The sequence below is a fragment of the Melanotaenia boesemani genome, chromosome 17 (genome assembly GCF_017639745.1).
Source record: "Melanotaenia boesemani isolate fMelBoe1 chromosome 17, fMelBoe1.pri, whole genome shotgun sequence".
Classification (NCBI taxonomy): domain Eukaryota; kingdom Metazoa; phylum Chordata; class Actinopteri; order Atheriniformes; family Melanotaeniidae; genus Melanotaenia; species Melanotaenia boesemani.
This window is the reverse complement of record NC_055698.1, coordinates 15,478,130-15,499,382: the sequence shown is the minus strand read 5'-3', so window position 1 is coordinate 15,499,382 and position 21,253 is coordinate 15,478,130. Positions and strand designations below refer to the sequence as shown.

General features: G+C 39.2%; 1 protein-coding gene across 3 annotated transcripts; it reads left to right on the top strand.

Annotated features, from left to right (window-relative positions):
* Positions 1-1,941: 1,941 nt before the first annotated feature.
* LOC121656877 (programmed cell death 6 interacting protein) lies at positions 1,942-18,272 on the top strand. Of its 3 annotated transcripts, none has more exons than XM_042012076.1 (18): positions 1,942-2,249; positions 4,959-5,013; positions 5,102-5,171; positions 5,778-5,905; positions 6,755-6,908; positions 7,621-7,721; positions 9,248-9,364; positions 9,548-9,770; positions 12,408-12,531; positions 12,942-13,119; positions 13,932-14,043; positions 14,188-14,357; positions 14,730-14,978; positions 15,270-15,404; positions 15,554-15,648; positions 15,873-15,984; positions 16,086-16,288; positions 17,207-18,272. In XM_042012076.1, exons 1-18 carry the CDS (start codon positions 2,044-2,046, stop codon positions 17,403-17,405), a joined length of 2,631 nt encoding a protein of 876 aa, XP_041868010.1. In that variant the 5' UTR covers positions 1,942-2,043; the 3' UTR covers positions 17,406-18,272. The 3 variants fall into 3 exon arrangements, with proteins under 3 accessions (XP_041868010.1, XP_041868009.1, XP_041868008.1); XM_042012075.1 differs by having other exon boundaries at positions 9,233-9,364; positions 16,089-16,288; XM_042012074.1 differs by having other exon boundaries at positions 9,233-9,364.
* The last annotated feature ends 2,981 nt before the right edge of the window (positions 18,273-21,253 follow it).

Below are 21,253 nucleotides of genomic sequence, written 5' to 3'. Positions count from 1 at the left end.
TTTGTACAAACAATTAGAAGACGGCACTGGCTTGGTTTCTTGAACAGATTGAGAGCACAGAACACCTGCCTGAGACTCCCTAAAGCAGATGTTCAGGACTCAGAATCATGCCAATATTCACTCTAGGTTTATGTAAAAGACTGGCTTAACATCTGGGATGAAGACTGAGTGTGGATGTTGCTCTTAATTACCAGACAGGACAGAAATATAACAATCTATTGGTATCGCTGAGAGCAAATCTGTGCTCGTTTAAGTTGGACTATCTCACAGAGTATACTAGTCAGAACCCCAACCCCAGGTTTGTTGTCACATATTAAGTAGTAATTTGATTGGCTGTTTAAATATCTGCGTACACTGACGTAACTAGGTCTTACAAGTATTTTATTACCTGAGAAGTTAATCGTTTATTTGAATAGGACAATGCATATCAATGAACGTACAATATTGTCTAAAATATGCCGGATTTAGTAGGTTGCTAATTTCCATCTATAGTCCCAAAAGCAAAACACAACATCAACAACAGTAGATGATCTTTTATCATTTTAATTCTCTATGTGATGTGAAATACTTTAGGGCTCTGAAGTTAATTAATTGTACATAGACACTGCATACTGCAAAAATAGTTTAAAGTTAATTCAGTTGATATACATATAAATTTAGAAATGATATTTACATGTCTATCCACTGAACTTAATAATTTAGCAGTATGCAGTGTCCATGTACAATTAATTAACTTCAACTTTGCTCGTGTGAGAGAGCTGATTACCTGTCTATTGCACGTCATTAAAACGGTTCAAAACTATATTACAAAACTATAGCATTAGTTATCAAAGTTATGCAGATGATACACAACTTTATGTGTCTCTGTCACCAGATGACTGCAGTCCAATAGACTTATTGTGTCAGTGTCTGGAGCAAATAAACACCTGGATGAGGGAGAATTTCCTACAATTAAATGAAGACAAAACTGAGATTATTCTGTTTGGTAGCAAAGAGAAGAGGGTCAGCATTGGCAAACACCTGGAGACTCGGGCTCTTAAAATTACCAACCAAGTTCGTAACCTGGGAGTGTTGATAGACTCAGACCTGACTTTCAGCAGCCATATCAAAGCTGTCACTAAGACAGCTTTTTACCAGCTCAGAAACATCAACAGAATTAAAAGTTTAGTCTCCCAGAAAGACCAAGAGAAACTCATCCATGCATTCATCTCCAGTAGACTGGATTACTGTAATGGTCTTTTAACAGGACTTCCTAAAAAGAGCATTAAACATCTGCAGCTCATCCAGAACGCTGCTGCTAGAGTTTTAACCAGGACTAAGAGATCTGAACACATCACACCAGTTTTAAAATCTTTACACTGGCTTCCAGTCAGTCACAGAATAGATTTTAAAACCCTTCTGATCATTTACAAATCCCAGAATGGTTTAGGCCCAGAATACATCTGTGATATGTTCAGAGAATATAAACCTAGCAGAGCTCTTAGATCCAAAGACTCTGGTCAACTAGTCCAGGCCAGAGTCCAGACTAAACATGGAGAAGCAGCATTTAGCTGTTATGCTGCAAACAAATGGAACAAACTGCCAGTGGAGATTAAACTTTCCCCAAATGTAGACATTTTTAAATCCAGGTTAAAAACTTTTCTTTTCTCATGCGCCTATGCATGAAATCTGCACGGTAACTTTTTTTTTTTTTTTTTTTTTTTTTTTTAACTTATCTTGCTTTTAATCATTTTAATGTAATTTATTATTTTATTGTGATTATGTGTTGATTATGTGTTGATGCCTTTTACTATTCTAAATATCTGTAATGTCTTTGTTTTATGTAAAGCACTTTGAATTGTCCTGTACATGAAATGTGCTATACAAATAAACTGCCTTGCCTTGCCTTGCCTTCTGATTCTGCGCCGTGCGCCTCTCCGTTGCTCATGACGTAATTGACGTTATTTAGAATCCAGGAAGTGGGCCGCCCGTCGTTGTTTGTGTTGGTTGCTCACTATTTTGTGCCTGTTTTTCTCTGATAAAATTTCGATTTTACATGCCGAAATGGCAACATTTATTTCAGTTCCTTTAAAAAAGTCATCTGAAGTGGATCTGGTGAAGCCACTGTCGAAATATATCGCAGCCTCTTACCCAGCAGGCGAGGAGCAGGCAGAGTATCTTCGTTCCGTGGAGGAGTTGAATAAGCTCCGCAAGAACGCGCTGGGAAGGCCGCTCGACAAACACGAGAGCTCCCTGGAGATCTTACTCAGGTAAGAAGAAGGAAACAATGTACAACCCCAGAACGGGCTGCACTTAACGCCGGAAACATTTTCTGTGTCGGTGAGTTAGCTTTGTTGCCGCACCTACAGAGGTTAGCTTGTAGTAGCTAACGTCTGAGCTAAAGTTACAGCTAAATCAAGCTAAGATGGTAGAATAACTGACTCATGTGTTAGTCTTGCCAAGTTTCCCAAAGGGCCTTTTACCGACATTAGCTCTTCTAAACGAACTATCGAGTACTTCTGAGCTTAAATTATTCATGTAAGCTAAGGAAGCAATCTTCTCTGCCTATGGCCACTTTATTATTTGAAGTGAATCTCTACATGGTAAGAAATGCTTCAATTTCAATGTTAAACGAAACTTTGCCCACGCATAACAGCACATAAAAGCACTACACATACATACTGTGTAAAGTGAGTATAAGGGAAACCTTAGCTCATACCGGTTTGTCATTACAGGTCACCAACGCCACTTCCCAGTTTGAGTACGTTACTTAATATCAGTGACTGAATCCTGTTTTTAAAGTTAAGCCATATACAGCAGAACTAAGAATTACTTTTATATTTATCAGCAAACATATTAAAACAGTTTAGCGGTTAATCAATGAAGCAACAGCAAGAAATCCGGCATTCTTGTTCCTGACAGTCAGATTTCACACACTTATTCAGTCTGTCACCGTGTACCTAACCACTTTGCATAGAGGAACTGGGACACAAAGGGGTCTTTTTTATATATATATTTTTTTTACAGAGTCCCTCTGTGTCCACTGCACCAGTGCCACCTGGTTGTTGTGCACCGCTGCCTCAGTGCTTATTAAATTTACAAACTTTCTTGTAGTATGACTAAAAGTGTTGTTGGAAAAACTAAGAGTTATTGAGGTTAGCTTGGTCCCCATCCAATGTTGTTATATCCGAAAGCCTGTCTTAATATTAACCATCATATTTATAGGCTCTATTTCTAGATGACATTCAGATGTAAACTTTGTCCTCAGCAAGTTCAACCTTTGTTATCACTGACTCAAAGGAGTTTGTCCACTCAGAGGGCTAGCTCAGTTTATACAAATATGAGTATTTACATGCCAGAGATCTGGTCTTCCTTTCTTTTCAGCTCTAAGGAAATTTTGGTTTCATGTCAACATAAAACTGTCTTGGTAATATTTTTATTTATTTATTTTATTCTTGTAACATTATTGTTACACAATTATAAATGATAAATGTGAGCATGCAACAAATAATTTACACACCACCATAAAGAGCTCAGTGTCCGCATACCATTTAAGCAGCAAATCAGCCGTCATCTGTCTGCTTAATATCCTGCTCAGATAAATGGTACAAACGGTACATACAGCCACTCTCTCTTTTGTCTGCAGCACATTTATCTTGATTAATGCCAAACTAAAACTTCTTTGACAGATCTTTTTTTTAAATTTTTTTAAGTGAGTAGTGTATTTCCATATATATATTTAGGAACAATTCTCCTTCGCTTCTCATTACTTCTATCCTGCGTATGCCGCAGTGAAGGGAGGAGGGGCAGATCCAGTCATGTGACCTCTGAGATCTACTGGCTGTGACACCATGACTTAGGTGTTTATGGTCACATGTGTCGATCAGTTTCAGTTAGTCTAAATTAGAGCTGCATTGATACAATTTGTGGCTTTGCTCTAAGCTACATTTTTTAATCAGAAAGGATTAACTGGCTGTTCCATATTAAAAAGTACCAAACTTTACCCATGACTATCTGTAATTCCTTCCTTGATCATTTTAAAACTGATACCGTTACCAACGTCTTTAAATTATACCATAAAGCGGATCTTTTAAAATTATTTTGCTAATATATTGTATTATTTATCTATATGCGCTCTCTTTGTTCATCTTATGATATTAATGTGTTAATGTTTTGATGCTTGGATGTTTTCAGCTGGAGAGCTTGTAGGGTAACAGGTTACCTGATTAGCAATGAAGTGGAGACTAACATAACTGTGCTGAATGGGCAGCTTGTGTTGACCGTTGACATTTTAGCTTCTTGGCTCCCCGCACTAGTCATCTGTTAGCTGTATGCCAGGTAGCCTGAGCAACAAGCCTTTCACAGGTCAGTAGAGACCCAGCTTATGTGTTACCATGGTGACCATTGTTTGTATAGGACTTTTTTTTCCCTTCAGTTTCTCGTTCTCCCCATTGTCAACCAGATGACTCAACTCAGCTCAGCTTTCCACTGTGGATACATGTAATGTGTCTTTGTGGGTGTGAATATGAAGTGAACTGTATGGGGGTACTATATATAAAACCAGTCTTATTGTGTGTGTTTGTACTCTATTCAAGAAAAACCGGGTTGATAGACTATTAAGGGTTTCCCTCATTTGCCCCATTGCATGCCGTCATACCTAAAAATAGACTTCTAACATCACATCACAGCCACAGATTCAGACAAGATGTAAACCTGAGAAACTGCTGTGAACTGCAGAGTGCTTGCCTGCCCTGCTATTTTTTCCTGACTCATTGTCATGTGTCTGACAAAGCAGTGTTTGCTTAAGCAAGCCATGAATCAGCAGTTATTACTTATAAATCCCCTTTATTTATATAGCATTTTAAAATAAATTAGTTTTTTATTGAGCTCCAATTAAGTAATTTATCCAAATAAAAATGTTTGTGTTCACACACACATAAACAACATGGTTTTAATTCTGAGTTTCTTTCCGCCCACAGATACTACGATCAGCTGTGTTCTGTGGAGCCCAAGTTTCCCTTCTCTGAAAACCAGGTAATTGATTAGGCAGCACATATGACTGAGGATTAGACACAGTTAATTAACAGAGGAGCCTGAACACAGAGTGTCTCTGTTTCTGCAGCTCTGTTTAACCTTCACTTGGAAGGATGCCTTTGATAAAGGATCGCTGTTTGGTGGCTCAGTCAAGCTCTGTAAGTGCAGCTTCTTATCAATTTTATTAGTAGTGTGGAAGAATGTATATGTGAAGCTGTTTATGTAAATTAGGTTAGCTGCAGGGGGAGGAGATAATATTGCAATACTTATAACCAATTTCAGTCTTTTCCTTTAAGCTATATATTTGTCATACTGGCAGTAAATCCTCCCCTCTTTTTGTGTGTTTGCTGTTTTTGTCTGAAACACAGATCTGCAAACACACCCAAGGAAACACAAAACTTTCTAACAATAAATATGTCTCTATTTTCATTCTCTGACCAGAAACAGGACTAACAGGGTGTCCTATAGAGTTGAAATGTTCACTCACCACTTGAATTTCTGTCCTCTGTGGTTAGTTGTGGGAGTTTACAGTGAATTCTGGGTGAGAAAAGGTCAAAGAACTGGAAACATTGGTTGTTTCCAAAAATGCCGACCCCACACAAACATACTAAAAGGGAAGCATTTGATAAAGAAACATGATATTTTGAGATAGTTTTGATTTTCTAACCCTAGAGGAAAATGAATATTGATATAAATGTAAGAAATTTAGAAAAGAAAATGTACTTTTGCTCTGACTCCCTCATTTGCATGAGTTTCCATTGCAGCTTTGGCGAGTTTGGGCTACGAGAAGACGTGTGTGTTGTTCAACTGTGCAGCTCTGGCCAGTCAGATTGCTGCAGAGCAAAACGTGGATAACGATGAGTGTCTCAAGGCTGCTGCCAAATACTATCAGGTGGGTGTAATGCTCCACAATACACTACTGCTTTACTTAGAACTCAATGAGAATTGCTGAGCAAACTTTATTTATTCTTCTCTTTGTACACAAAGACAAAAGAAAAAATTCATCAAAGAAACCGAAACCTAGATAATTTATAAACTGAAATTAAAAATGATGTTTTCTTTAGTTGAAGTCCTTTTTTATATCAGACCTCTGGTAAAAGGGCTTAGTGTTTGGTACATCTTGGGAAAGTTTAAACTGTCGTTGCTCAAGTTTGATCTGTAATATTTTGTATCACTTGCATCAACAACATTGTAGAGATGTTGAGCAGAATCTGGGCTGCTGTTGGCAGAGCACCGTGGGGAACAGGCATGCCGACAAAAACATGGAATTGTCCTTAAGCACTTTATCGGGTAGTTTCTGTGCAGTAAGAGCTGATGCAAAACAGTTCAGTGATGTCATAAGAATAACTATTGATGTGTTTCTCATTTGCTTAGCAACCCATGCTGATAGGTTGATTATGCCTGGATTTACAAATCCTCACTAAACACATGCTAATTACAATCTGTCCTGAAAGCTGTGGTTAGAGAAAAAAAAAATCTGATTTTTGCTTGTTGTAAATATATATTTGAACATATAATCAATCTTTGATCTGAGTGTAAATGTTTTTTGGTTCTAGAGATATCAGTACATGAAGCAGCTGTGATGGATCATGTTTTGGTGAATGTTTGTTTGATTGTTTGGGACTCCCTTCAGTGGACATTTGAACTACTGACAGTGAGATGCTGGCTTTGGAGAAGAAAAGAATCTGGGTATGTGACTTTCAATGTTGGCTAATGTTTGTGCTCTGTGTACTCTATCCAGCTGGCCAGTGGAGCCTTCGGTCACATTAAGGACACAGTACTCTCTGCACTGAACAGAGAGCCCACCATGGACATATGCCCTGAGACTGTAGGCACTCTGAGCCTCATCATGCTGGCCCAGGCCCAGGAGGTCTTCTTTCTCAAAGCCACATCAGGTACTGAAGGCCTGATGCTGCAACAGTTCATAACATAAACACAGTTTAATTCATGTTTATAAATGCAAGTGCGTATAATCTAGATACTACAGAAATGGAACAGCAACTCAATTTGGCCCCATTTAAGTTTTAAAAGTGCATCTTTCATGTTAAATTCTGCAAGTTTAGATTTATAACAAGTCCTGTGCTGCTAATTTTAAAAAGAGTTGTAGTTTAAAAAAATAGCATCTCTAATTACACCGCCCCACACACATTAGATTAATTTCTAGGGATGACGGGAGCTATTTTGAGCCAGGCTGCACACAGCTTCTGCCCCAATTCTATCCACAAAGTTACATGTTAAAGTTAAAAAAAAGGAAAAACACGTCTTAAATGTTGCATCATGAAATAAGTACCTACTTTAAAAAAAAATGAAACTGTACTCTGCTGAGTTTTTTAGTTGTAAAGTTCAGCTTGTTTCTGATGTGAGGGAAAACGTCATCAACGATGGTGTAAGAGAATCTGCCGCTGACAATGGTGACACCAGATTCTCAGCCAAACCACAGAGCTGAATGTGGTTTACGTCTGGCTAACTGGTAGCAGTCTGAAAGAAAAGAAAAACCAAAACAAGAAACATACAGATCGGTTTATGTTTTATTTATAATATATTATGAGTGTGCATTTGTCTCTCTTTTTTATCCTTGACTGTACACACGCTTTGTTCACTCAACAGACAAGATGAAAGATGCTGTCATTGCAAAGCTGGCCAATCAGGCTGCAGATTTCTATGGCGACGCCTTTAAGCAGTGCCAGTACAAAGACAACCTTCCCAAGGTAAGAGAAGAACACACTTGTGGTTACACACTAACTGTGAGACAGGAGAGAGCGCATCCACAGTCAGCCTCATGTTTGTTGTGGTGAAGACATACAGACTTGGAGCTGTCTATGGTGTGTATTGTATGTTTGAATGCGTGTGTTGTTCTCCTCATGTGGGACAGGTTGTGGGACTGTTGCAAACACCGTTCTTATTGGGCCATTTTCATCCTGTTTTGACTGTGATTGGTTGGTTTTTACTAAACTAGAATTGACTAGTTTTTCACTATCTAATCATGGGCAACTGAATAACTTACTGACACTCTGAAACTTCCAAACACATCCTACCAAAGACTCATGCTGGATATTATTATCCATTATAAAGTGACAATAAGCTGTTTGGAAGTTCCAAATCAAATACTAACAGTTAACCAGCCAGTGAGCAACTTGAAAATTGTTCAGAAGGCTGTTAAGATGTTGCTAGAATCTTGGAAATGTGTAAGTTATACTTAAAAAGATGCTGTGGAAATCTTGCATGTTGCTAATATTTCTGATTCACTGTAACTTACAACCCACTTACACTAAAGCACATGATCTAAATGTAGCACAAAAGGTAGGGAAATTTGTGTTTAGTTGATTTTATCCCCTTTAATTATACAAATTGGTGTTACATGTCATTGGAAAGCCTGATTAGTCACATTGATGAGGTATAACTTGCAAGCTATAAGGGTATAGCTATTTTTCAATTAAAATTTATTCATAATTTATCACTTGGTATTCAGGTAGAGTAAAATGTTGGAAATTTTTAGTTTTGCCTTCCCAGAAAGCTTTTTTTTTCATTTTTTTTTCTCATTTAATAGAGGATGAATTAAGAAAATGGAGGACAAATCTAAAATCAGAAAAAAATCTGAACACATTATCAGCCTTTAATAGAAGTATCGGGGGGGGTGGGGGTCAAAAACATAAGAGCTACAGTAGCAAATACCTTTCAGATTGGTTTAATATGTTTCTTAATGTCTGAGACATGTCATATTCTTGTTCTGCAAACTTTTTGAAACTTGATCATTACTAAGAGCTTTAAATCACTTTCATGCTGATCACAAGCGCAGGTACATCGATATCTGGAAAGCAGCATCTGTGTATAGGGTAAATCCCTCAAATCAAGCATACTCACAAACACACACACACAGCTGTGGGATTTTTCTTTGAGGTGTAGCAGCTTTTGCTGAAAGGTTAACCACTCATGGCCTCTTCTGTTTTTCTCTCCCAATGTCTTCTTTCTTCCTGCATCCCTCGCCATCCTGGTGGTGGCACTGTTTGTGCGTGCACGCTTGTGTTTTGTTGGTACATGCCTGACTGCCCATGCCTGTCTGTGAATGGCTTTCGTGATGTCATTTGTGATTTGACCTCGCTGACATGCATCTCTCTCCTTTTGGTTTGCCTTGCCATTACGCGTGTGTGTGGGTGTGTGTGCGTGCATATACGTGTTTGCGTGCATGTGTGTTGCTCTGTGGTTGCCTCTCCCTGGTCAGTATTTTTATTTTCAGGAAGTGCTGCCAGTGCTGGCGGCAAAGCACTGCATCATGCAAGCCAATGCTGAGCTGCACCAGAGCATGCTTGCCAAGCAGAAGAAGCGTTTTGGAGAGGAGATTGCTCGTCTGCAGGTACACAGATTTTCCACAGCTTTGTATTGTTCCACATGGAGAGAAAAAATCTGTTATATCTTGAGATAATGCCCATATTATTATTTTTTTTTATAAATTTCCCTCTTAATGCCATATGTAATTTAAAAAAAACACACAAACTTGTGCTAAAAGAAACTTGAATCAAATTTTTAAACACCCCAGCATGCAGCAGAGCTGGTGAAGACTGTGGCGTCTCGTTATGACGAGTACGTGAGTGTGAAGGACCTGACTGACAAGATCAACCGAGCCCTAACTGCAGCCAAAAAAGACAATGACTTTATCTACCACGACCGTGTGCCTGAAGTTAAGGATCTGGAGCAAATCGGCAAGGCAGCGCTGGTCAAAGCTACCGCCATCACACCTCCACTCAGCCAGAAATTTGCAGGTAAAACACACAGACCCACCTCCGTATTTGGTTGTTGATACTGAAATGTGACTTTGAATTAAATCACACAACACAATAAGTTGTTTAAAAACTGTCAGTTTCTGATAGGACATGCACAACAGATTATAAAATTTGCTTTCATTTTTTTTACTTTTGGCCATAGCATCTCTCAAAATGGTCTGAAAGCACCTAACATATATCTTGGGAGACCTTTTAATGTTGCATCATAGGTTTAGGATCCAGTTTGTAATAGTCCATGTGAATAGGTCCAGCAGATCAGATTCATCATGTATTTACTTTGTGATTTTTAAATTAAACAAAAGTGGCCAAACTAGTAGGTATATGTAACCAACATATTTATAAAAAGCACCATTCAAATTAAATGTGGTGACTGTTAAATATGGTTTAAAAACCATACCTGTTACCTCTCTCATGTTCTCTTGGATACATTAGACCAGTTGTTTTTGCATAGCAGGCTACTGGGCTGCATCAGTGGGGATTGTCACTGTACAATCACATGTAAATTGGTAGGGATGTGAATTGATAAGATGTTATTGATATCAATGTCATTCTCAATTCTGCCCGGTTCTTAATCAGTTCCCTTACCAATTCCTGACTCAATTTTTTTTAAGATGAAACAAGAATATAAAACAGATTTTTGGTGTAAAAAAAAAAAGTGTATTTAATATTCTAAAAAGAGTAAAATTTTAGTTTAGAGTCTTTGTTGACTTCACATAAACAGTATAAAGAAAACTTTTCAGATCAATAATATCTTAAACTTACATTGATACCGAAACTGAAAAACAGATCTGAAAAGGGGGAAAATAATACTATTAATCACTTAATATCAACACTGTTAATGTTTACATTAAGTCAACCAAGAATGCAACAAAATTAACACTGACCGCTGTATTGTGATGCTTATTAAAGAAATTCTGCCACTTTTAAGGCCCATTTATGCTCCCTTATGTACATAAAAATTAACGTCTGTTCAAATGTCACACGTTGCCATACACATATTTTCAAGTGTCTTTTGCGTTGCCATGGTTTCTATGTCAGTTCCTCCACAAGTGGGCAGTACTAAGTTCAGAGTTTTAGACCTTTCCTTGAGGACAGGTTTAAACTAAGTTACTCGACTGCACGTCATTTCTCCTCTGCTCACGCATGGCTCAATGCACACACAGAAAACACGTCGCAAAATATGCCTCCCGTCCACCATAACTGTTTTAACACTTCACTCTCAGATTGGATTTTATTAACAATGTGCTCGACTAGAGCCTACTAAAGTGTCCAAGAAGCACATAGATACACTTGTGAGCTAATTGCTGTATTATCAAGCTGCTAATTGCCTCCAGACAGATACAGCAGGAATATTTTCACTAGTGGGAGGAAAACTCCTGCTGGTGAACTCTCTGGCATCCACAGAAAGCAGGAAGTTATTCCAATAATTTGCCTACTGGATTGAATTACAAGAAATATATATATAGTGCAGCTGCACATCAGGCAGACATCCATCAAGTACTCATATAATGAGTAGTGATTAGGCTGCGGACTCCTCCGCGCAAGGATATAGGTCTGTCCCATTATCTGTTACTGTTATTGGTCTTTCCAATACAGACACTAGAGCTTGTGCCATTGTCATGTTTCTCAGTGAAATGCAGCCATTATCTGGGTCGCCTCTTCCAACAACAAACAGACCTGCATGTCCTACATCCTATATTTGTAGTCAATGAGCTGACCAGCACCTCTGGGCACCAATACCAGCATTGATAAGCCCAGCGGCGCATGATTCTGGTACCATCTCCTGAGTGGAACTGGTTTTCAATTCCCATCCCTATAAATTGGAGCATTTTGTAGCATTTTGTCTCAAACGCCTTTACCCTCCCTTATACCTCCCCTCTTGGCAACGCGTATTACATTTTTAGGTTGTCCTTCCATGCCTCCCATTCTCTTCAACACTTTGAAGCCTTTTCTTCATACTTGGCACAAACGTTTCTCTTGGACTAATTAGGATCAGCTGTTTTGGTCAAAGGTCAGCGTCTCTGTGAGCTTATGTCCATCTTAATTCTCAGCCTGGCTCAAATGGCCCAAGCATCCACTTAGACTCAATGAGCTAAACAGAACTTGACCGTCAAAGATCAGTTATTGTCTGTAACTCAGCTACTCATTGTTTAGTGATGACAAAAGCCTATATTCAGATGTCTGATTGGGTACTGTACAGAGTAGATGAATGACTGATGGAGGCGTACCACAGTGCAACCTGACTGCTTTTCCTTGTCTCACGCTGTAGGAATGTAGGTTTTGGTTTTGGATTGTTGGTTATGCTGTCTTCTGATGATTTATTGACCAATCATTTACCAAGAAAATAATTTTCTGTCGCTCTCATTTTAGCTGAATGTCATGTAGTATTACAGCATCTTAAGATGATGTGAAGAGCTACAGTGTAAGGGCTCTTGACACTGTTCTAATGAATAATTTTACATTATTAAAGCCACCTGTGAGCTGAATATCCCATACAAAGATGTTTCAAGCAGCAGTCATTTCAGGCTGAATCCTCTTTATTGTATCCCACACTTTTGTACAGCGCATTTGTTTTCATTCATTCTGTTAAGCTGTATGTTGACCTGTTTTCTTCAGATTTGTTTGAGAAGATGGTTCCCATGGCTGTGCAGCAATCCATGAGCGTTTACAACCAGAGGAAGGCAGAGACAGTTAATAGACTGGTGGGAACAATGAGGGAGGCAACCAATCTCTGCAACGGGTATGCTAAAGTGTGTCTTCATCAGATGTTCTGCTCATGCAGGTTGTCATGCAATATAAGTGCCTTTGCAAGCATATAAAAAATTTACGACATAATGATGCATCAAGCACTATTAACATTTTTGGTAAGTGCTCCTGGTTTCAGTGCAGTCCTCTGAGTAGCAGTCGAGGAGAAGTACAGAACAATTTGCAGCACTTTATCTACCAAAACGGTGGTTCTGTTATTATTTATAAAAACAAAATAATTTATATAGCTGCTTTTCAAATGTGAATGTTAGAATATTATGACCAAATTTTGTGCCATAGCAGTAGATTTTAGCTGCTGTGAGAATGTAAGCTAGTATTTTCAGCCCCCCTTAGAAGCTGATTGTGAAGTTGTAATAACTGGCTGATGATGTGTAACTCTGTTAGGGTGTTGGCATCCCTAAATCTGCCTGCTGCTTTGGAGGATCTATCAGGAGACTCTATCCCACAATCCATTGCTGAAAAGGCCAGATCCATTGTGGAGCAGGGAGGGCTGCAGAGCATCGAGCAGCTAATCAAAGACCTGCCTGAGCTGTTGACCCGCAACCGAGAGATCCTGGATGAGGTTCGTGGTTGTGATTTGACCATTCACTTTGCATTTTATTGTTGTCTTAAAGCCATTTTTAAAAACTTAAAAAAAGGCAGTTTTGTTTGTTTTGTCATTGACTTTGCTTTCTTGATGAAGCAGCATATGAATCCAGTGCAGCTTAATAGCTGAGTTGGATTTAATGAATGTTGGCATTTTCTACCAGGGATACCATGAGAGCACATGACTACTAAAAACTTGGTATTATCCTAATGGCAGAAATCCCAGATCAGGATCATCACAGAAATTTAATCCCCTGATCTTTGGGCCAAGAACTGTCGGTCCAACCCGTTTTTTAAACATCTTGCCGACAAACAAATAAACAGACGGGAGAAAAAACATAAAACACAATCTGCTTCCAATTTTGTTGGCAGAGTTGAAAAGTCCAAACCAAAAGGCCTTAATTTTGCCCAAAAAAGTAGTCAGTTGTGATGTTTAATGAAGAGCCAAAACTGAAAGTAGTAAGTGCAACTCTTCTGGCTTAAAGCTGTTTTTTTATTATTGAAACTCCAGCTCCAACTTTTTTTTTCAAAACATGTAAATAGGGAACTTAAAAATTGAATATTGTTGATAGAAAATTAAAAATTCAAAGAAAATAATCAATTTTTCTGCAAGAATAATTCCCACTTGCATGTGTCAGATGTTCTTTTTATGTAAGAAGTTTCTCTTCTACATTTATCAATGATGTCAACCAGACTTGCAGCTTAACATGGACGAATGCACACAATGAATGTTTAAGTAATGTGTTAATATGTTTGTAATCGTTATGCCCACTCATTTTTGTCCATCAGTCTCTGAAAATGCTGGATGATGAAGAGACCACAGACAACGAGCTGAGAACAAAGTTCAACCAGCGTTGGAACAGAACTCCTTCTGGAGACTTATACAAACCCCTTCGCGCAGGTACACTCTAAAAACTCATCACTCTTACCTGTGTTTTTTTTTTTTTTTTACCCTTTTCGTTTTTAGTCTTTGACCTCTCACACTTGACATGCTCTCATCTTCCATTTTTTTTTAATTATTCTTCCATCTCTCCCTTCCTCCAAGAGGGTGCCAACTTCCGCAACATCCTGGACAAGGCGGTGCAAGCCGACCAGGTGGTGAGAGACCGCTACAAGTCCCACTGTGACATGATCGCCCTGCTGTGTAAACCAGAAAATGAGCTCAACGCTGCCATCCCCTCAGCCAACCCCACCAAAACACTGCAGGGCAGCGAGGTCTGTCTGACATTTTTACACCTGTATTTGTGTGTTTAGATGATGCTTCCATTTTACTAAGTTGGTTTTTGAGCTAAGAAGCAATTTGCTTGTCACATGAAGACCCAAAGGACATTGTGTGCTTTATGGCTCTTTCCCTCCTCCCCATAGTAGCGCCCCATTTTTCATTATGTTTGCTGACTTTGCATCGTGCGTCACTGGGGAACTTAAACAACTAAGCAAGCAAAACTGGGAAAGAGCTAGGAAGAAGTGCTCGTCTCTCCAGCTATACTGTATTCATGCTTAAGTGGAAAAACAAAAAGTTGTTGATGTGTTTTAAACTGCAGTTGTGATGACGAGGGCGAAGAGATGGAGATTTTTTTTTTTTCTCAGGTAGTGAATGTGCTGCGCTCCCAGCTTTTCCAGCTGGATGAGGTGAAGAAGGAGAGGGAGACTTTGGAGGAGGAAATCAAAGCCGTGACTTTTGACATGTCCACCACCTTCCTAACAGCGCTCGCCCAAGATGGTGCCATCAATGAAGAGCAGCTGTCGCTCTCCCAGCTCGACAAGTTGTACAACAGCTACAACCAAAGGGTTCAGACCAGCATCCACACACAGGACAAGCTGCTGGGACAAGTTCAGGTAGCCAAACAGACACATTAGTCCCAAATTTATTTAACAGCAACAACGGCTGATGTTGATCATCTGCTGCTAAAATAACTCCAGCTGGAATTTATAAAGCATTGCTTAAATCACAAAAAAAAAAAAAAAAAAAAAAGTAAGCAGTTCATACGGCAGGTGCAGATAAAGTTCAGATGAACAGTAAAACTCACTTTGGGCATAAAAAGATCCACAGCTTACTCTGAATAAATATGCTTGTATGCTAAAGGATGTTAACCACGACGAATCCTTTTCTCAAACTGTGACATGCAGATTGCCCACCAGGAGTTCAGCAGTCTGAAGCAGTCCAACACGGAGGCCAACCAGAGGGAGGAGGTCCTAAAGAAACTGGCTTCAGCTCATGACAGCTACGTTGAGATCAGCAGCAACCTGCGCGAAGGCACCAAGGTATTCACTCAGCACAGTGTACACACACACAAGCAGTAGGAAAGCAAATCTTGTCAAAAACTCTTCCTCTTATCTTTTTTTTTTAAAAGCATATTTTGCAAATCAGGTGATTAATTTCTGTCCCATGCTTTTTTTCTTTTTCTCCTCAGTTCTACAACGATTTGACAGAAATCCTGCTGAAGTTCCAGAACAAGTGCAGCGACATTGTTTTTGCTCGCAAGACAGAGCGGGATGAACTGCTCAAGTACGTAATGACTGTGGTATTACTTAAATTACTGATTTGGGTATGAGTAATTTCAGCTGACAAGGAGGGAAAGTTGTTTGTTTCTGATTTTAAAGCTTGAGGCAACTCAAGCTTTCATTTCAAGATGTTGCAGTAGGAGTGTCTTCATATTTTAGGTCCACCTGAGCAGCTGTGGTAGTTCAGTGTTGTAATATGAATTAGTGATGTTTAGTTTTTGTCTCCAGGGAGCTGCAGCAGAGCATCGCCCGTGAGCCCAGTGCTCCATCCTTCAACGTTCCTGCCTACCAGAGCAACCCCGCTGCCCCCGGCCCAACCCCTGCCCCCAGAACCGTCTTTGTAAGCGGCCATCAAGCCAAACTGAGCATCATTAAGTGTTGTTGTAACCGCTGTGATCATCACTCCAACTCTTCTGTCTGCTCTCTGCTTTCCATCCTCAGCAGCCTCAACAAGCCCAGCAGGAGCCCCAGTCAAAGCCCCAACCCCCTTCCAGGCCACCTCCACCAAACATCACCCCTCAGGCAGCTCCCATCACTCCCACCAACACACCACCCACTGGCCCTCCTACCAACAACCCACCGCCTGTGGCTCCACCTTCTCAGGCACAGGGACCACCTTACCCCACGTATCAAGGCTACCCAGGGTGAGTATTTATACCCAACATGCACATTTCTGAACACACTTTAGTACTGTAACCCTGTGCATCAACATCAAGGTCATACTACATATGGAATAAAAACAAGAACTTAAACTTTTAGTTTTTTTGTAAATTAATGACTTTGGTCTAATGTTTATCAGTATTAAGAAAACTAAAAACTAAGTGTTGCCTGATGTAATGCTTGCTTCACATTAAGTTAGTTAAAAGCTTGATAAAATGTCTCTCCAGGGCTAAAAGGGAAATGCTTTAGTGCATTTATATGACGTATATAGTCTTAATGGATTAAGCAATGATTAATCCTAATAGGTTAAGCAGAAATGATAGCATCAGTAAAATGTTATCACTGTAGCATCACTGCCTAACTTTCCTCAGGGCACGGCTTGATAATCCAGATCAGTGAAGCAGTTTGGATCCATTTTGGACATAAATACATCAAAAATAATTTCCATAGGTTCTAATTACTTTAGCACTTGTGCCTTTTCTTCTCTGGTGTTTTAAAAAAATGACCAGTTCCCTGAACCTTGAATAACTTCTTGTACACCTCTGACCCACTTGATATGGCTTCATTCAAAAAATAAACAAAGCATCCTTTTTTCTATTTGAACAGACACGTTCTTTTGTGTGAGGTTTAAATTATAAATAATAGAATGAAGTTTACTGTTCGGTTAATTTGTACAACGTAATCCTGTTTGACTAAGCTGGAAACAGTGGATTAGTTAAAATATGTTTTAACCTTAAACAGGGCGTATTCACTCTGGCGCAGTTTGGTCCTCTTAAAACTAACACTGGTATGCTAATATGATTTGTTGTGTGCATGCAGTCTGCTGTGGACCAAAGAAGCTAACCCTGGTCCACTTGAAAACTGGTCCACTTTCATTTTTGATGTGTCTTGTGAACATACAGGTACTTCCAGATGCCTATGGGCTACAACCCCTATGCTTATGGCCAGTACAACATGCCCAACATGCCCAACATGCCCTACATGCCCTTCCAGACGACCCCAGGACAGGGAGGCTACCCAGGAGCACCTCCACCAGGACAGCCCTACCCAGGCTACCCGCAGCAACCCCCCCAGCAACAGCCCTACTACCCTCAACAATAACTCTTCTTTCCATCCCCTTATTTTTCTTCTCACATGTTAACACCAAATAAGATATATCCCTAGCAATAACACCCCAACTCCATCACCCCTCCACATCTTTTTTTATTCTCTGTCACTAACAGCAGCTACAGAAGCGGAAACCTCCGAGCTGCTTTGCACTTTTTCCTGAAAATATTCTATTATTTCATCTTTGAAAAAGCCTTTCTTTTCATCTATGTGTTTTGGATTTTTCCAGCACTTTTCCAAAACCATCCCATCTTCCATCAGTGCACTACTGCCCCCCACCCCCTCCACAGACAAGTTTATTTTCCTGTACTAATTTCCTAATGGTTTTGTTGATTTGTTTAATTAAACCCTATCCTGTCTTCATTCATAATTGACTGCTGTACAACTCTGAGAATGGCTCTTAATATTTTTTCAGTTCTGGGTTGCTTTTGATGGATGGATCGGTGGGTGGTCATTTCTATTCATCCTTCACTGCTTCTTTATCAAGTACAGTCCTATTTTTGTACTGAATACTGATGCCTCATTCATGTATAAACCTATAAAAATAAATAACTTGTAGGTTTTCTATTGTAGGTGATGACTGTTGAGAGTTTTACTCTTTCTCATTTGTTTTTTGTTTTTGTTTTTGTTTTTTTTCTCTCTCTCTTTCACCCAGGGAACGTGGGGTTAATTCTGTGTTACAATCAGAGGCTGTACAAGTGGGAGAAATTGTTTTATTATATAAATATATGTATAAATAAGACTCTGTATGTGGTTAACCAAGACACTCTGTGTGCTGCACTCTTATGCTTTGTGTTATTTTTATTTTCTTTTATTTTCTCAGCTCTAATGTGATTAAAAAAAAGACAACTGCCAGCCAGAGTTTGTCTGTGAATGTTCAATGTGTTATTTATGGAAATCAGTAAAGCAGCCAGAAGAGGGCAGTACTGCAGCTCAAAGAGGGAGCATCACTTTACCTGCCATTGTTGCTGCTTTCAGCCAGTCGGGGAGTGCGTTGTCCCTTCCAACTAATCTACGCCTTTTGACCTCCCCCCAGCAATGGGGGCAGATCCCATTTAGATGACATGCAAATTACGTTCTAGTGAGGTCGTGATCTCATCCAATCATATTTTCCCTGCAGGTGATTTCTCCACAGACAGATTTCATCCCTAGATATTTATTCAGTGTCGGGAGACGCTAATGATTTCACATATCTCCTCCCAGTGTGTGTGTGTGTTCTATATGTGTGTTAGGGAGGCAGATGGCAGCACTGTGTGATGTCTGGAAGGATGCATGGAGATGTTGGCAGAGATCTGCTGGTCCCCTGCCTGCATCCATCACTCCACCTCTCTCCATTTTTCCCTCTTTTCTCTATCTCATCTGTCTTCTCGAGTTCCTATCACCACAACTCTTGTAGAAAAAGCACAATTGTTTTATTTAATTTTCTTCCCATCCTTTGTTTTCCTTTCGGTCGCACTTTTTTTTTTACCATAGCTTGCTTTGCTTTTAAGCCTTTTTTTTTTTTGTCTGTTTGCCACCTGTCTTTTTATATCATCAGCTGCTCCCATGGCTCATCTGCTTTTGCTTACCATTCGTCTGTCCTTGCTGCCCAAGCTGCAAATAGTTGGCAACGAGTTATCTACACTGGTCAGTGTCTCTTTCTGGCTCATAAAAGTCTCATAACATTACGTCAGTCTCTAGTGTACTGTATGTGTTTGAGAGTGAAACTCCCACAGATACACACTTTTAATCAGACCTAACAGCTCACATCTCCGAACAGAAGTGACACCACATACACATTGCCATGTTTTTCTTTCTTTCCCACTTTATCTGTACAAGATGCCATTGCTGCCAAAGCCAATTGTAGCTCTGGGTGTGTTTATCAAAGGTGTCTGTGCGTCTCAGGCGTTTAATTTTAACAAGACGTTCTTCACAGAAAAAGTGTCATATTTTAATTGGTCTGAAAGAGAAGAAAGGTAGCGAACAGAGCACTGCAGTGACAGGTATTAATTACCTTCTGCCTAATGGCTCCCATACTCAGCACTCGGCCATATTGGTGCACACAATATTCTTACTCCCCCGCTTTTTTTTCTCAAAGCTTTTAGGGCTAAATGGAGGGTTTCTTCAGCTATGATGTTGATAATTACATAAAAATACTCTATTAAGAAACTGCGGGGGTGCTTTTATAATTTAATGGGGTGAGTGTATGTATGCGATAGCTTATTTAAATTGAAAAACTTTATGCAGCCACATACCAAGTTCACTGCTAACATCTGATTTCTAGGAGTTAGAGTGGATACATTTTTATTTCAAACATCTGTTAAATAATTTAAGGTGTATGTTAAAAGTTAACACCAATCAAAACATCCTAAAAGAGAAGGGTAAACTGGTAAAAATGATGGATGAATGGAACATTAGCTTTAATTAATGGCTAACTTTAGCTCATACTGCTGTTAGCAGCTAGTGGATTCTTAACAGCTTGATAAAACAGCAAATAGATCACCTTTAAATAAAGAAGAGGACTTACACTAAATATAAGAATGCTGTGATCCAGAAATAGGTACACTTTAGTAAATAATATAAATGGAGGCTGAATGGAGGTATTACAGTGGATGAATGGTTAGCTTAAAATAATGGCTAACTATGTTAAAACAGCTAAAAGCATCCAGTGGCTGAATTGACTAAAACCACTAATACATGCTTATAATAGGCTTACATATCTTTGGAGGAGCATTTAAATAGCAGAATAGATTGAGTCAACCACAAGAAAAGAGAAAACCAGTAACGTGAACATATAAATATTAATGCTAGGAAAGTTATGACTGTTAGAAATAATGGATAAATTTATTTAAGTTGCAAACTGGCCTTTACCCCGAGAAGCCTTAGATGTCTCTGTGCAAGTAACTAGCATGTAAAATACTTTGTATAGAAGTAGTAGTGTAGAACAACATATTCTGTGTGTATTCTGAATAATACAAGCAGCATCATCTCGTCAGCTTCCTACGTGGATAATAATATTTGTCCAAACTGTACATTTTATAAAAAGGATGTATTTTCATCAGTTAAACAGATAAAAATAAAGTGTTTGCATTTACAGAAAAATGTTTTTATGAGCTCAACACATGAAGTTAAAAAGTTTTCAAAGCAAGTGACATGGGCTATTTCTAGGTTGCAACAAAACAACAATAGCTAAAGCATCCAATAAGCTTTGCTGGGGAATCCTAGCCAACCAACGTGTGAGAATTTCACCTGTATTGTAATTAACAACATACACTTATATCTCTTTGATACATTATATCTACTTTTAACTCAAATTTGAACAGATATTGATGCAAAAGTACATCATTTGACGGTTGTGGTCAACATGCAGTGTGATTGATAAAATTCATATTTCAGCTTTGCTCCATCCTTTCTTAGAGTGAACTGTGAAGGAGTAATGCGAGAATATTAAAAAAAAAAAAAAAAAACTTATTTTTGGTTGATAAGCTGTCTGTCGGCTTACAGGTTGCTAGTGTGTGTGCATTTTGCCAACACCCCCACCACCCCCCACCCCTCCCATAGAAGCAAGATGCCTGAAATAGCTCTGATTGACAGGTATAGAAACACAGTTACTATAACAACTACCTCCCGGCTCTCATGAGCACTTCTCTTCCTCTACACCCCTCCCCATCTCCTCTTCTCTTTTCATTTTCTTTTACCAGCTCTCCTCTTTTTTTTACCCCTCATCTCTCCCTCTCACCCCCTTGCAATGTGCATGTGTGGGCATAGAGGGAAGAGATTATGAAAAAGAACTCGACTGCAATATTCCTTCACATAGAGATGTTTGTGTTGCAAGATAGAGAGGCCTGGCACCAGCTATTGGA

Bases quoted from the DNA above. Each gene is read 5' to 3' on its own strand.
- LOC121656877 (XM_042012074.1), top strand. From the start codon at position 2,044: ATGGCAACATTTATTTCAGTTCCTTTAAAAAAGTCATCTGAAGTGGAT. The intron at 6,909-7,620 runs GTACTGAAGGCC...TTCACTCAACAG, and splicing joins CTTTCTCAAAGCCACATCAG to ACAAGATGAAAGATGCTGTC. The intron at 15,405-15,553 runs GTATTCACTCAG...TTTTCTCCTCAG, and splicing joins ACCTGCGCGAAGGCACCAAG to TTCTACAACGATTTGACAGA.